Genomic DNA, 14333 nt, shown 5'->3' with positions numbered 1-14333 from the left:
AAACCGCGCTAAACTATTGATTAGGGGCAGCTCTATGCCGAAGTTAAAAATATACAGAGCTGCCGCTGCTGGTCTGGATTCTTGGGCCACTGAACGAGGGCAAAGAGCAGCTGTCCTGGAGGTTTCCCTTCCTCTCGCCTTTGCAGGTCCCTTTTTTCCACCTTTTTTTTTTTCTTCTTCAAACGGCAACGGGCCCCAGCATCGACATCAATCAAGTAAGTTCCACTGTTCCTTGCAAGCGGTTCTGCTCGGCCAAAGCTTCCCCTCTGACATGAGCCACCCTCAGGGGAAAGAAAGTGACCCACAAAGGTGAGGGGAAGTGGGGCAGATGATGGAAGTTGGTGGGGGGGAGAGAGAGAAGGGGCAGATGATGGAATGGAGGAGATGAGAGAGAGAAGGGGACAGATGATGGAAGTGAGAAGAAGGGAGAGAGAGCAGAAGGCAAATGGATGTCAGTTGAGAGGGGAGAGCAGATGCTGAATGGAAGTGGGGAAAGAACACATACTGGATGGAAGGAGGAGATAAATAAAGGGGGAAGAAAATAGTAAGATAATGGAGGGTGAGGGAAAGGGGTGACAAGCTGTGGGTAGACGCAGTGAAAAGAGGGAAACAGGACTAAATAGTAAGAAAGAATTTAATTTAGATGGAGGCAGAAAATAGAGAAGGAAGACCAGAGAAGAAAAGGGAAGAGAGAGCAGAGAACGATATCAGATCTGAGTGGAGGAAATGAGAAGAGAGATGTTAAAAACCACAGGGGGGAGGGAAGGACAGAGATGCCAGACCATGAGGGAAACAGAAGGAAGATGATAGATGCCAGACCAAATTGGGGGGGGGGGGGGGGGGCAGGAGGAGAGATGGAAGGGGCAGATGCTGGACTGAAGAGACAGAGAAGGTTATCATGCTGCTGTACCGGGCCATGGTACACCCTCATCTGGAGTACTGTGTCCAGCACTGGTCACCGTACATGAAGAAGGACACGGTACTACTCGAAAGGGTCCAGAGAAGAGCGACTAAGATGGTTAAGGGGTTGGGGGAGCTTCCGTACAGTGAAAGATTAGAGAAACTGGGCCTCTTCTCCCTCGAACAGAGGAGATTAAGAGGGGACATGATCGAAACATTGAAGATACTGAAGGGAATAGACTTGGTAGAGAAAAACACTATTCACCCTCTCCAAGGTAGGGAGAACGAGAGGACACTCTCTAAAGTTGAAAGGGGGTAGATTCCGTACAAACGTAAGGAAGTTCTTCTTCACCCAGAGAGTGGTAGAAAGCTGGAACGCTCTTCCAGAGGCTGTTATAGGGGAAAACACCCTCCAAGGATTCAAGACAAAGTTAGATAAGTTCCTGCTGAACAAGAACGTGCGCTGGTAGGGCTAGTCTCAGTTAGGGTGCTGGTCTTAGACCAGAGGGCCGCCGCGTGAGCAGACTGCTGGGCATGATGGACCACTGGTCTGACCCAGCAGTGGCAATTCTTATGTTCTTAGGGCAGACGCTGGATGGAAGACAGTGAAAAGGCAATGAAAGCAGAAACCAGAGACGACAAAAGGTAGAAAAAATAATTTTATTTCTATCTTGTGATTCAAATATATCAGATTTGAAGTATGTATCTTGCTAGACATAACTGGGGAGTGCAAAGCCCAAGCACTACTTCTTTAGCTTCCAGCTGGCTTAGGGCTCTCTCTGACCAGGGGGCAGTTGCCCTAGTTCTACTCCCCTAACACCATTCCTGTCATGTGTGACTGTGGTATTCTATTACATGATATTTGTGTAGCATTCTGTAATAATTTAGCTTATTCAGTTTTCTTGATAGTAGAGGGGATATATGTGAAGGGGAGGGGAGACAGGGTTTTTGTTGATCTTTGCCCTGTATTATTTGTATTTATAAAATGACAATTGTATAGAATATTGTTTCTTTTTATACTTTAATAAAATATGTTCAATATAAAATCATAACTATTTGAGGCTTGTGCAGATGGGATCAGATGGTTTGTGGGACCGAGCTCGCGGGGATGGGGCGGCGATGGTTTTAAAAAAAAATTTCAGTCTTAGTAGTTTGCCGGTCCACGAAATAATTATTTTATTTCCGCCGGTCCACAGGTGTAAAAAGGTTGAAGAACACTGATCTAGATCACCTTTGGGGCAAGAACATTTAGAGAATTTGTGGTTGGTATTGCAGAGTCCCTTGACCTCTCAGTATTTATCAGTATTGGAAGGGTCATTCTAATACACATTTTTCTTTTAAGACACACTGGGAGGGGGGATCTGGGACAGCGTTTTACCACTAAAGAATGGGAGCTTATGTGCGGAGAGGTATATAGAGCTGCTGCTTGTGTGCCAGAGCGATTCCATAGAATGTTTTCTCGGGTGTCTGATCAATGTTGGAGGTGTGATACTGGGGTGGGGTCCTTTTTGCACATATGGTGGGACTGTCTGGAAATCCGCCCCTTTTGGAAGAGAGTGGTTCATACTTTGATCGCTCTTAGGGGAGGGCCAATGGGAGAAACTCCTCAGGGCTGCTTGCTGGGCATTGATAACAGCAGGGAACATAAATGGCAAATTAAGCTTCTTTGCCTAGGTTTGGCAGCTGCAAAGTGTTTAATAGCTAACCATTGGAAACTTATGCTGACTGGCTTATTCGTTTGTTGTCATTGGGTAAGATGGAGATGGCTGTGGCAAAGTGATGTACTAAATGTGGGTCTCAGGACTTTACATGGAAAAAATTGGGGAATATACTGAATGATATTTCACTGTGGGTGGTTGGTGGGGGGATGGGACTTATGGGATTTATCTCTGCTGTCTGGGAGGGAGGGGGTATTGGAGAGTTGTTTATTAGTGACATTGTTGATTTGTTTCTCTGACAATTATTATTTGCTGTTTTATGCATTATTGCTGCATTTTGAAAGTAGCTCTGTTGTATATTTTTATTTGAAAATCAATAAAAATTTTAGACAAAAATTTTTTTATAACAGATTTTATTTTTGTAAAAATATTGGATTTATTGTTTTTAGCAAAAAATTATGCACTTTGTACTTAAACTGTAATTCCCAATGATTGTATTGGCTAAAGTTTGATTATAAACCACTCTGGACTTCCTGTTGGGATTTAGCAGTCAACAAGCCTTAGATTGGATTGGATTGTAAAAGATTTATGCTTCAATTTAGAGAGTTATGTCCTAAATTGGCCTCTTTGAAAATTTACTAGGGTCTAAATTTATACTCGGAATTTCACTAACTTCCTAAAATGAGGAGCAAAAAAATTAGGTGATAACAGGAGTGGTTTTAGGACAGGGGAAACATGTTAGGGGCTTAAATTTTCAGCACTAGGCTCATAAATTAGGCTTAAGTCTAGGCGCATGAATGGCAGTCCAGATTTTATAAGCATAACTTAATTTATCATTGAGTCAGGAATCCTAGTTACCATTTGGGTTTCTAACAGGTACTTGTGACTAGAGAGTTGCGCGGGGACAGAAATCCCACCTGTCCCCACCCGTCCCCGCCAAAGTCCCACCCGTCCCCACCCGTCCCCGTGAGGAATCCCTCCGTCCCCACCTGTCCCCGTGAGGAATCCCTCCGTCCCCACCCGTCCCCGTGAGGAATCCCCTCCGTCCCCACCCGTCCCCGCGAGGAATCCCCTCCGTCCCCGCCCGTCCATATAAACTTCAGAAATAGTTATTTCATTTAATTATGCTACTGAATTAAAGGCTCTGGTAGAAACCCATTTACAAATAAGCAAAAAGACTTTATTAATTTGAAAATATTAATTGGGAAGAATACATACTTTGCAAATGGGTTTCTACCAGAGCCTCTAATGTTTATAAATTTTTATCAACACAACTAATATACTACTTTATCCTGAAGCAAAATAAAAAAAAAGAAATATAATTCTTTTCCTACCTTTGTTGCCTGGTTTCTGCTTTCCTCATGTTCTCATTCAATTCCTTCCATCCACTGTCTCTCTTCCTTCTGCATCTTCCATTTGCTCTGTTACTGTGCCTCTCCCTTTCTTCCCCCTTCCAAATTGGTCTGGCACCCATCTTCTTCTCTCCGCTCCCCCATAGTCTGGCATCTGTCTTCTTCCCTGCCAGTGTCTTCTCCCTACTCTCTCTTCCCCATTTCCTTTCAGCGTCCTTCTCCCCCCCATCTTCCCCATGTCCTGTCAGCGTCCTTCTCCCCCCTCTGTCTTCCACATGTGCTTTCAGTGTCCTTCTCCCCCCTCTGCTTCCCCATGTCCTTTCAGCGTCCTTCTCCCTCTCTGTCTTCCCCATGGCCTTTCAGCGTCCTTCTCCACCCCCCCCCGTCTTCCCCATGTCCTTTCAGCGTCCTTCTCCACCCCTTTGTCTTCCCCATGTGCTTTCAGCATCCTTCTCCCCCCTCTGTCTTCCACAAGTGCTTTCAGAGTCCTTCCCCCCCCCCCGCCCTTCCCATGGCCTTTCAGCGTCCTTCTCCACCCCTTTGTATTCCCCATGTGCTTTCAGCGTCCTTCTCCCTCCTCTGTCTTCAAGTGCTTTCAGAGTCCTTCCCCACCTCCTCCCGTCTTCCCCATGGCCTTTCAGCGTCCTTCTCCCCACTCCTTCTCTACCGCCCCGGGTGCAGTACAGCCGGCCAGGTCCCCTTACTTTTGTGGCACTTCCCCGACCGACTGACAACTGCCCCGGTCCGACAAACCTCCCTGCCCTTAACTGCGAATCTAAATTACCTTATTAGAAGCTGCTGTAAGAAGATAATTTAGATTCGCGGCTACAGGGCAGGGAGGATTGTCGGACCGGGGCTGTTGTTGGTCGGTCGGGGAAGTGCCACAAAAGTAAGGGGACCTGGCCGGCTGTGCTGCAACCGGGGCGGGGTGTGGCGGGGCGGACCGCCCCCTCCCTTGGTAGCCACTGGAACCGCGAGGCTACTCTCCTCCTTACCTGCACTGCCTGCAGCACAGAGCCAAACGGAAGTCTTCCCGACGTCAGCGCTGACGTCGGAGGGAGGGAGGGCTTTGTTTAAGCCCCCTTTGTTTAAGCCCTCCCTCCCCTCTGACGTCAGCGCTGACGTCGGGAAGACTTCCGTTCGGCTCTGTGCTGCAAGCAGAGAAGGTAGGGAGAAGAGCCGCGCGACTGAGTACATCCAGCTTTGTTTAAGCCCTCCCTCCCCTCCGACGTCAGCGCTGACGTCGGGAAGACTTCCGATCGGCTCTGTGCTGCAAGCAGAGAAGGTAGGGAGAAGAGCCGCGCGACTGAGTACATCCAGCCCCGCAGGATCCCCGCGACCCTAGGGGGCGTCCCCACGGGATCCCCGCGACCCTAGGGGGCGTCCCCACGGGATCCCCGTGACCCAAAGGGGGAACCCGCGGGATGCCCGCGGGTCCCGCAGGATTCCCGTCGTCCCCGTTCCCGTGCAGCTCTCTACTTGTGACCTGGATTGGCCACTGTGAAAACAGGATATTTGGCTAGATCAGGGGCAGGCAATTTCGGTCCTCAAGAGCCAGAGCCAGGCCAGGTTTTCAGAATATCCACAATAAATATGCATGAGATAGATTTGCATCTCAAGGAGGCAAATCCATCTCATACATATTCATGGTGGAGATCCTGAAAACATGACCTGGCTCCGGCTCTCGAGGACTGGAATTGCCTACCCCTGGGCTAGATGAACCATTGGTCTGATCCACTATGGTTCTCTTATGTTCTTTTGCAGTATTTCTGCCCTAATAAAGGGGACATTATTGCTTGTGTGTGTGTATGTGCGGGGAGGGGGGGTGATGACCTAGAAGAGGGAATGTTTGCTGTTGGAAATTGTAAATTGGAGGTAGGGACTTTGGATCATCTTTTATTCTACTGTCCCCATATCTTAGCCTTTTGGAACTCAATCTGGGATCAAATAAATTGTTTATTGGAAAACCATGTAGCGTTATCATATGATACTGTGATATTTGGAATGTCTATGAGAAAACTTTTAATGATTTTGACTGGAGTTGCCATCCAACATATTACTAATAACTGGAAGGATCACAGTAGGCTTAATTTTAATTTTTGGTGGAACTCTGTATGTCACATATATAGAATGGAAAGATCAATAGCAGTACAGAATGGAAATTATAAAAATTTTATTAAAATATGGGAGCCATTAACATCTTTCTGTCATGATTAAATGCCATTTTTCTATTAAGTATACACCATTTAGTATTGGGTGGGGGGAGGGTTTCAAATATATGATCTTATAATGAATAGAGGGATTTGAGGGAGGGTGGGATGAGGGTTACATTTTTAATTATAAGGTATAATAAGATGTTCAAGTGTTCAAACTAATTGTGTTTATTATGAATATTTGTACACTTGATGAAAATTTTAAAATGAATAAAGAATTTTTTTTTAAAAAAAGAAAATGCGATTCCTTATTGTCCTTCCAGACCGGTCTTTCTGCATGGGTAATCCTCATTGATGTATGAGTACAGTTATACTTATGGCTATGTTTCTAAAATAGCCCCCTTTGTGTCCCTGTTTTGGGGTTTTGCTGGCCTTAAAAGAGAACAATCTTTTTTATTTTTCTGTTTTCTTTCTGCTATTTTAATACAGGTGATTGTCCCCCTACCAACCTGGAATTCATACACTCGAGAACCAGTCACAGAGGACATGGAGAAGTTTGCCATTGAGACAGAACTGATTTACAAGTATTCACCCTTCAAGTCTGAGCAGGAAATTATGGAGCAATTCAGCAAGATCAGTGGGGCAAGTGGTGAGTGTGTTCTGCCCAGATCTCATGCTGGTCACAGCTCAAGAAGATGCCTGGAGACAGGATATTTTACTAACTCTGACATGAAATAGCGCATTTTTGTATATAATCTTGAATATTCTTTTATAGGGACATTGGTTGTAGTTTTTAACCTTAAGCTGATGGATAATGGTGATCCAGAGCTCGATGTGGTTTCCGACCCTAAAGATATTCAGATGGCAGGAACACCTCCAGAAGGAACGTAAGCATATGAAAGAGACCTATTATTTCATGCTTTAGAATGTGTTCTAAGGGTTGGATTGATAAACTAGCATTATTAGTGCATGTGGAATCTATTATATACAGAATCTTACAGAAACAGGCTAACAAGCTTTCATAGTGTTTGGAATTCATTCTATTGTATGTGTAGTAGTATAGATATCTGAGATGGATGAACTGTAGCAGTGGTGGACATGTGCTTTCCTTTTTCCAAAATAGAAAGCCAGAACGTCGCTCTTTCCGTGCTTATGCTGCCGTTATCTACATTGATCCTAGAATGAGGATCTTTCTCCATGGAGACAAAGTACAAACCAAACGTCTTTCATGCTGCTTGTACAAACCTCGGTAAGATTGAACAATTTCTACAAAGAAATTAAGATGTGGTGCACCTTCCTCAAATGAAAAGTGGGAGTGTGTGGTGCAGGGGTTAAAGCTACAGCCTCAGCACTAGAGGTCTGCACGGGAACGGGGATCATGGGAATCCCGTGGGTCCCGTGGGAATCCCCCCTAACCCACGGGGACCCCCCTCTGGCCCATGGGACTCCAATGGGGACCCCCCTTTAGCCAATGGGACTCCCACGGGGATGGAAGGCTTTGGAAGCAGGGTTCGTCCATATAATATAATGGACACGTCAGCCTTAGTAAAAGAGGGGGGTTTATAAATTAATTACCTGAACAGAAAACAAAAAAAGGGTTCCACCAAAGAGATTCCACAAGGAAAACAGCAACGCAAACACAAAAGAAACTGTGGAATTGATGATCCTGTCAAAAGTAATTGCTGCTTTTTATGGGGACGGGCGGGGATGAAGGTAATTCCTTGTGGGGATGGGTGGAGACGGAGAGGATCCTGGCGGGGAATGGGTGGGATTTCTGTCCCCGTGCAACTCTACTCAGCACCCTGTGGCTGTGGGTTCAAATCCCTCGCTGCTCCTTGTGACCCTGGGCAAGTCGCTTAATCCCCCCATTGCCCCAGGTACACTAGATAGCGTTTGAGCCCACCGGGACGGATAGGGAAATATGATAAAGTACCTGAATGTAAACCACTTAGAATATAAGTGGTATATAAGTAATAAATAAATTTTTCTCTCCCAACAAATTAGAACCAGGGATACTTTATTTTTTTCTGATGGAAACAAGGGATCTCCGATTAAATTAAATTTGTAGGCATGAGATCATATTAGTTGAAATGGATAGGTGATAAAGATGTTTTGTAATCCTGATATAAATATTTCTCCAAAGGCAGCCAGGGTACCAAACTGGTAAGATTGGACTCATTTGGAGCACTGGTATTGACCTAGAGGCCGCCGTGTGAGCGGACTGCTGGGCAGGATGGACCACTGGTCTAACCCAGCAACGACAATTCTTATGTTCTTAAGTTTTCATGACACGGGTGACTTCACTGATGGAGCTTGGCAAAGGAATGTTGATAACTAGCTTTGTAGAACTTCTGAGCAGGCTCACTCTAAATGTTGGCCACTCCAACCTGCTGCTGTCATACGGGACCAAAATTTTCCAGCATTGTGTCAGATATTTGGATACTGATTGACTTTTGAGCTTTGTAAGTTTTTTGGTTCTTTTTTTTTTTAATCTTTTGAGTTCTGGAACTGTTCCCAGCAGAACCTTAGTAAGATTTTATAGTTGTTTGGTTTTCTTCCCCAGTCCCCATGTTCTGCTCTATTTAGGCCTCACTAGGCCTTGATCTTCCATTTTGGGTATTGTTCTTTCATCGAGTTGTGGTTTCACTGTGGATATTTTTCCAGATTAATCATTAGAGTTTCACCCAAAGAAGAGGAAGGATTTATGCTCATGTTTGAGTGCTTAGGCTAGAGCAGGGGTAGGCAATTCCAGTCCTCGAGAACCACAGGCAGGTCAGATTTTCAGGATATCCCCAATAAATATGCATGAGAGAGGTTTGCATCTCAAGGAGGCAGTGCATGCAAATCCATCTCATATATAGTCATTGTGAATATTCTGAAAACCTCACCTGCCTGTGGCTTTCGAGGATCGGAATTGTTTACCCCTGGGCTAGAGTCAAGGAGTCATTTCTGTTATCAGTTCTTTCCAGGAAACACTGTCCTAGTAGACAGTTCAATTCAGTCTGGTGATGACCTCCCTCCCCCCCTAGTTCAAATTGTCCTTATTTAAAAAAATAATTACAAGAGGACCTTATAGAACAGGTATCTCAAAGTCCCTCGTTGAGGGCCTCAATCCAGTCGGGTTTTCAGGATTTCCCCAATGAATATGCATTGAAAGCAGTGCATGCACATAGATCTCAACTCAACTGGATTGCGGCCCTCAAGGAGGGACTTTAGGACCTCTGTTATAGAACTATAGACCACCCAACTTCAGGTGTTGTTTTTGTTTTTTTTTCTTTTGACTAGTAAACTGCATCTTCCTCAGTTATGCCCATGCAGGTCTGACTTTTGAGATTTATATCACTGCTCATAATGTCAAAGCAGTGGTAACATCAGTCAGCCTTTTTAGAGATTTGCAGAACTGCAACACTGGCTTCTGTCCATACATTTACATCTCACTTTTCATTACAATAAGATTAACACTACTTTAGGTTTGACCAGACAGTCCTCCAAAATCTGTTTAGGGATTAGAATCCAACTTCACCCTTATAGGTCCATTTCTTTCGGTTCCAGACTTTCTTGATGGTGGGTTAAGGGGGGGAAACTGTTTTTCCTGTTATACTTCACATTCTTGTTAAATTTTTTTGTGTGGTGTGTTAGGCAACCTGTAGCTACAGTTCAAAGTTTCCAAGTTTATTTAACATTTGATGTACTTCATTGGCAAAACATCTATGTCAGGGGTGCCCAATAGGTCGATCGCGATTGACCAGTAGCTCGCCAAGGCAAAGTGAGTTGATCACCCAGGACTCACTTTGCCTTGGCGATCTATCGGGCCGATTAGTCTTCCTCTCCCCGACGTCAATTCTGCCGTCGGAGAGGAAGTTCGGGCCAGCCAATCGCTGCCTGGCTGGGCGGAACTTCCTCTCTGACGGCAGAATTGACGTCGGGGAGAGGAATGCTGGACGGCCCGAAGCAGGGAGCATGGGGCAGTGGCGGTGGTGGCGGCTTTGGGGCCTGTTATCTATTGATGGTGGTTTGGGTCCTGTTCCCCGATGGCAGTGGCAGTGGCTTGGGGTAGGCCAGGGAGAAAGAAAGAAAGGGGGCAGGCAGGGAGACAGAAGGAAAGAAGAGAAACAGAAAAAAAGAAAGGGGCATGAAGAGAGAAAGAAAGAAAGGTCAGGGAGAGAGGAAGAAAAAGTTGGGGGAGGGAATGAGGTGTGGAGGAGAGGAAGCATACAGGCTGAAAGAAAGATTGGATGCACAATCGGAAGAAGAAAGTGCAACCAGAGACTCATGAAATCACCAGACAAGGTAGGAAAAATTATTTTATTTTAAATTTAGTGATCAAAATGTGTCTGAATTTATATCTGCTGTCTATATTTTACAATTTGGTCCCCTTTTACTAAACCGCAATAGTGGTTTTTAGCGCAGGGAGCCTATGAGCGTTGAGAGCAGTGCTGGGCATTCAGCGCAGCTCCCTGCGCTAAAAACTGCTATTGTGGTTTAGTAAAAAGGGAGGGGGGTGGGTATTTGTCTATTTTTGTATGGTTGTTACTGAGGTGACACTGCATAGAGTCATCTGCTTTGACCTCTTTGAAAAAACCCCGGAATAGGAATGATAATTAACAATTCTATGCATACAGTGTGCTTTGTGTTTTTTAAAAATTTTATTGTTGGTAGATCATTTTGACTTGGTCTTTTTAAAAGTAGTTCTTGAGTCAAAAAAGTGTGGGCACCCATGATCTATGTGGTATGTGTAAAAATTTAAAATAGGGTAAGAAATAAAACTACAAAATTAATAATAAAGTAAGTAAAGTATAAGGTTATGTTTAAATCTGTTTTTTATTAACAATAAAGAACCACAAACAAACAAAGGCAAAATGACAGGCAATAAGTGTTTGAGTTTACAAGAAAGGTGACCCTCCCCAAGAGGACTGGACTCTGATGTCCTCCTGGGTTACAAAAGCTCCCCTCCCCGTCTCCCCCACAGATCCCCCATGCCACCCTAAAGTTTAAGGTTAAAAGCTAATTATATGCTCCTAGTTTCAGATTGCTCCTTGCCAAGCCATGCTTAATTGAGAAAATTTTTTTTTTTTTCTTAATTTAATTGTCAACCAAATGCATCCATACTATCAGGACTTAGTATCTTTGCTTGTCTTTGGAGAAAACCGGTTGACTTACTGATAGCAGGTATTCTCCATGAATAACATGATACGTGTCCCCACACATCCTCTTACCGCCCCAAAGAGTAGCATTCTATGCTAAATTGAACTATAAAATAGACTGATGTGGTCCCAAGGGATAGCGAAAGGCGGGAAGTGGTGTATATACAGTGAGCTGGTTCAGGGGTTCTAGAAATCTAGGCTGGATTAGTGTTCTTGCACTTGGTTTTGTTGGTGACATCTTCCATGCTATGTGAACTTCTATCCTGCTGTCTATGGAGAACACTTGCTACATGTAAGTAACTTGGTTTTCTGGGAATGCCTAAAGTATCTAGATGCAAGATGGGATTTGATGTGTGTCCACTGTCTGATAATCAGTGTACTCAATTCTAAAGAGAAATTGAATGAGCTAAGACTAAGCAAGAGTCATTGTGTTGACTGTGTATGTAGTCACACTCTTTTTCTCTAGAATTATGTCATGGCTATCTCCTGTTTGGTTAGTGGCCTCTGCTACTACCCAACTGTTTAGTCTACAGTACTTAATTCAACACACAATAATTTTTTTTTCCTGAGTTTTATTTGTGTATAACACAAGATTATCCCAGGACAATCAGGCAGCAAATTCTTACATGTGGGGTGACGTCATCCATGGAGCTCCGGTACATACAGCTTTAAAAGAGAAAGTTCACAAACTACCCACACTGCGCATGTACGAGTGCCTTCCTGTCTGACGCAGGCTCGAGGTACCTCAGTTCTTAGTTTACTGTGGAGCTAAGAAGTCTTGCTTTTGAACGCTGTTCAAATTTTGTGTATTTTGCCTTCCTGCTCACGTATTTTTTTCTTTAAATATTTCTTCATTAGTAAAAAAAAAAAAAAAAAAATGAATCTCTTTATTTTCTTCTTTTCTTCTCTTTTTTCATCACGGCTTCTTGCCTTCGAGGACTTCATTTTTTTTCTCAGCCATTGAGTTTTGACTTGGCTGACGCGGTCTTTCTAAATATATCCAGGCTGTTAACAGGCTTCAAAAAGTGCTGCAGGTGCCAAAGGCCAATTTCTATTACCAACCCACACAGTTGGTGCTTACAATGCCTTGGGCCTCCACATCAGGTGGAATCCTGCATCCGGTTTCTATCCTGCCGAAACATTCCATCAAGAGCTGGAAACTTCAACAGGAGAAGTTGTTCAGGACCAGCATGGACACCGAAAATACATTGCAACCTTTGATGTCGAGAAACCTCACTCTGTCCAGTAAGCCAGCTAAGAAGCTGCTAGCTTCCCAACAGGCATCGCAAGTTGATCTTTCTTTGAGTCCCTTGATGACGACCAAGCAGTGACGACCACCTTTGCAGCTGGCACGAATGGTACAGGCAGATAAGCCAGAGGTACCAGTGCTTTCCTTTCGTGAAAAGCTCCATACGCTATTCCAAGCGGAGTTGGGTGCTGCATTCAAATTGCTTACTTCAGTATTGACTCCCTCAGTATCAGCCCAGCCTCAGCATAAAGCTATCAAATCCAATGGAACTGCAACTGGCATTCCAGAATGGCATTGACGCTCCACGCCTGGACATCTATCTCCATCATGACGCTAATTCAGCTCATCGAGACATTGTCATTCCTCCTCTCGACATTTTTAGTCCAGTAAGCATCATTCTTCACATGCTTCGAAAAGAAAACATCGCACGCTCTCACATTCTTTGAAGTGAAAAAGAGCTTTGCGTCATACCTCGTCATCTGATCGGCACCAGACTCAACGTAAGCATTGATTTTTCTCGTACGCACTCCTTCACCAAAGCCCATTTATTACATTACATTATTGTTTTCTATCCTGCCAATACCTCTCAGTTATAGGCGGTTTACAAAAAAAAAAAAAATACTGATCTGGGCATTCTCATGGAGCTTACAAAGTTGATAGATTACCCTGACTTGCAGTCTGATTCAGCTGAGGACTTGTCTGACTCTACAATGGAAGTTTATGATATTCCTTCGGAAAAGTCTCCACAGAAGTATCCACCAAAGTCTAAATCTCCAACTGAAAGACTTTCTTTCATTAAATTTATTAGGCAGTTGGAAAAAAGAGCTACCAGTCAAGCTGGAAGCTGACTCTTTCTACAGTGCTGAATACTTGGAGGCCTTAGATTACGATGAGCTTCCTAAAGAACTTCTCAGACTACCATTACGTGATATTCTCAAAGAGACTCTTCATAAGAATTGGGAAATGCCCCACAGCATTACAGTGGCTCCCAGAAAATTAAACACTCTGTATAAGATAATTACTTCATCAGGTTTTGACAAACTACAGCTTCAGCACCAGTCATTAGTAGTGGAGTCGACTTTGAAAAAATCTGCTCCATCAAGAGTCTATGCCTCTGTGCCACCAGGGTGTGAAGGGTGTGAAAATCCATGTTGGTGAACAGAGTACTAAATTACAATTTCTATGTCTCCTGCTATATCAAGCATCTAGTTTGGAAATTGCCTTCTTTTGATAGATACATTCCTTCTCAACATCTGCAAGAATTTCATCATATATTTCGCACCCTTACCTTAGCTAGAAAGTATATGTCAAAATCTGCTTATGATGCGTTTGAATTATTTTCCAGAGCCTCAATCTCAGCTATGTCAGTGGCCATGAGATGTCTCGCATGACTAAAAGTCTCAGATATAGATATCAATCTTCAGGACAGATTAGCTAACATTCCTTGCTTAGGAGAGGAGTTTTTGGTGATTCTATTGAAAATGCTATATAAAGCTCACTGACCATGAGAAATATTGGAATGCTTTGGTTAAATCCAAGCTTAAGCCCTCAACTTCTAAATCTTTTAAGCCTCCTTCATATCAAAGGTGTTTTTCTTCGAAACCAGTTGCTGCTCCTAGATCGCAGCAGAAAAAGTAGAAGCACGCAACAGCGCCCTCAGAAATCTCAATCAGCAGCTCCTCCAAAGCCTGCTCAGTCGTTCTGACGCGCTTCTAAAGGGCATAGCCTCTTCTTCAACCAGGTTGGCTCCAATTGTACTATCATTGTTGGAAATTGATAATCACAGATCTCTGGGTTCTAAAAGTCATTCGAAAGGGATACTCTCTTCACTTCATCACTATACCGCCAGATCATCCTCCAAGAAAGTTGTCTTTCAA

At 44.0% G+C, this 14333-nt stretch overlaps 1 protein-coding gene across 4 annotated transcripts in view; it reads left to right on the top strand.

The window, feature by feature from the left end:
• Positions 1-14333, top strand: part of MORC2 (MORC family CW-type zinc finger 2) — a 248790-nt gene that overhangs the window by 62078 nt on the left and 172379 nt on the right. For all 4 annotated transcript variants that reach the window (XM_033954118.1, XM_033954117.1, XM_033954120.1 and 1 more), the window contains exons 7-9: positions 6553-6712; positions 6839-6950; positions 7187-7312. In XM_033954118.1, the coding sequence (XP_033810009.1) occupies positions 6553-6712; positions 6839-6950; positions 7187-7312 (398 nt within the window). The remainder of the gene's footprint in view (positions 1-6552; positions 6713-6838; positions 6951-7186; positions 7313-14333) is intronic.

Source organism: Geotrypetes seraphini, chromosome 8 (assembly GCF_902459505.1).
Source record: "Geotrypetes seraphini chromosome 8, aGeoSer1.1, whole genome shotgun sequence".
Taxonomy (NCBI): domain Eukaryota; kingdom Metazoa; phylum Chordata; class Amphibia; order Gymnophiona; family Dermophiidae; genus Geotrypetes; species Geotrypetes seraphini.
The sequence above is the reverse complement of the archived record's forward strand: the minus strand, read 5'-3'. Positions and strand labels throughout refer to the sequence as shown.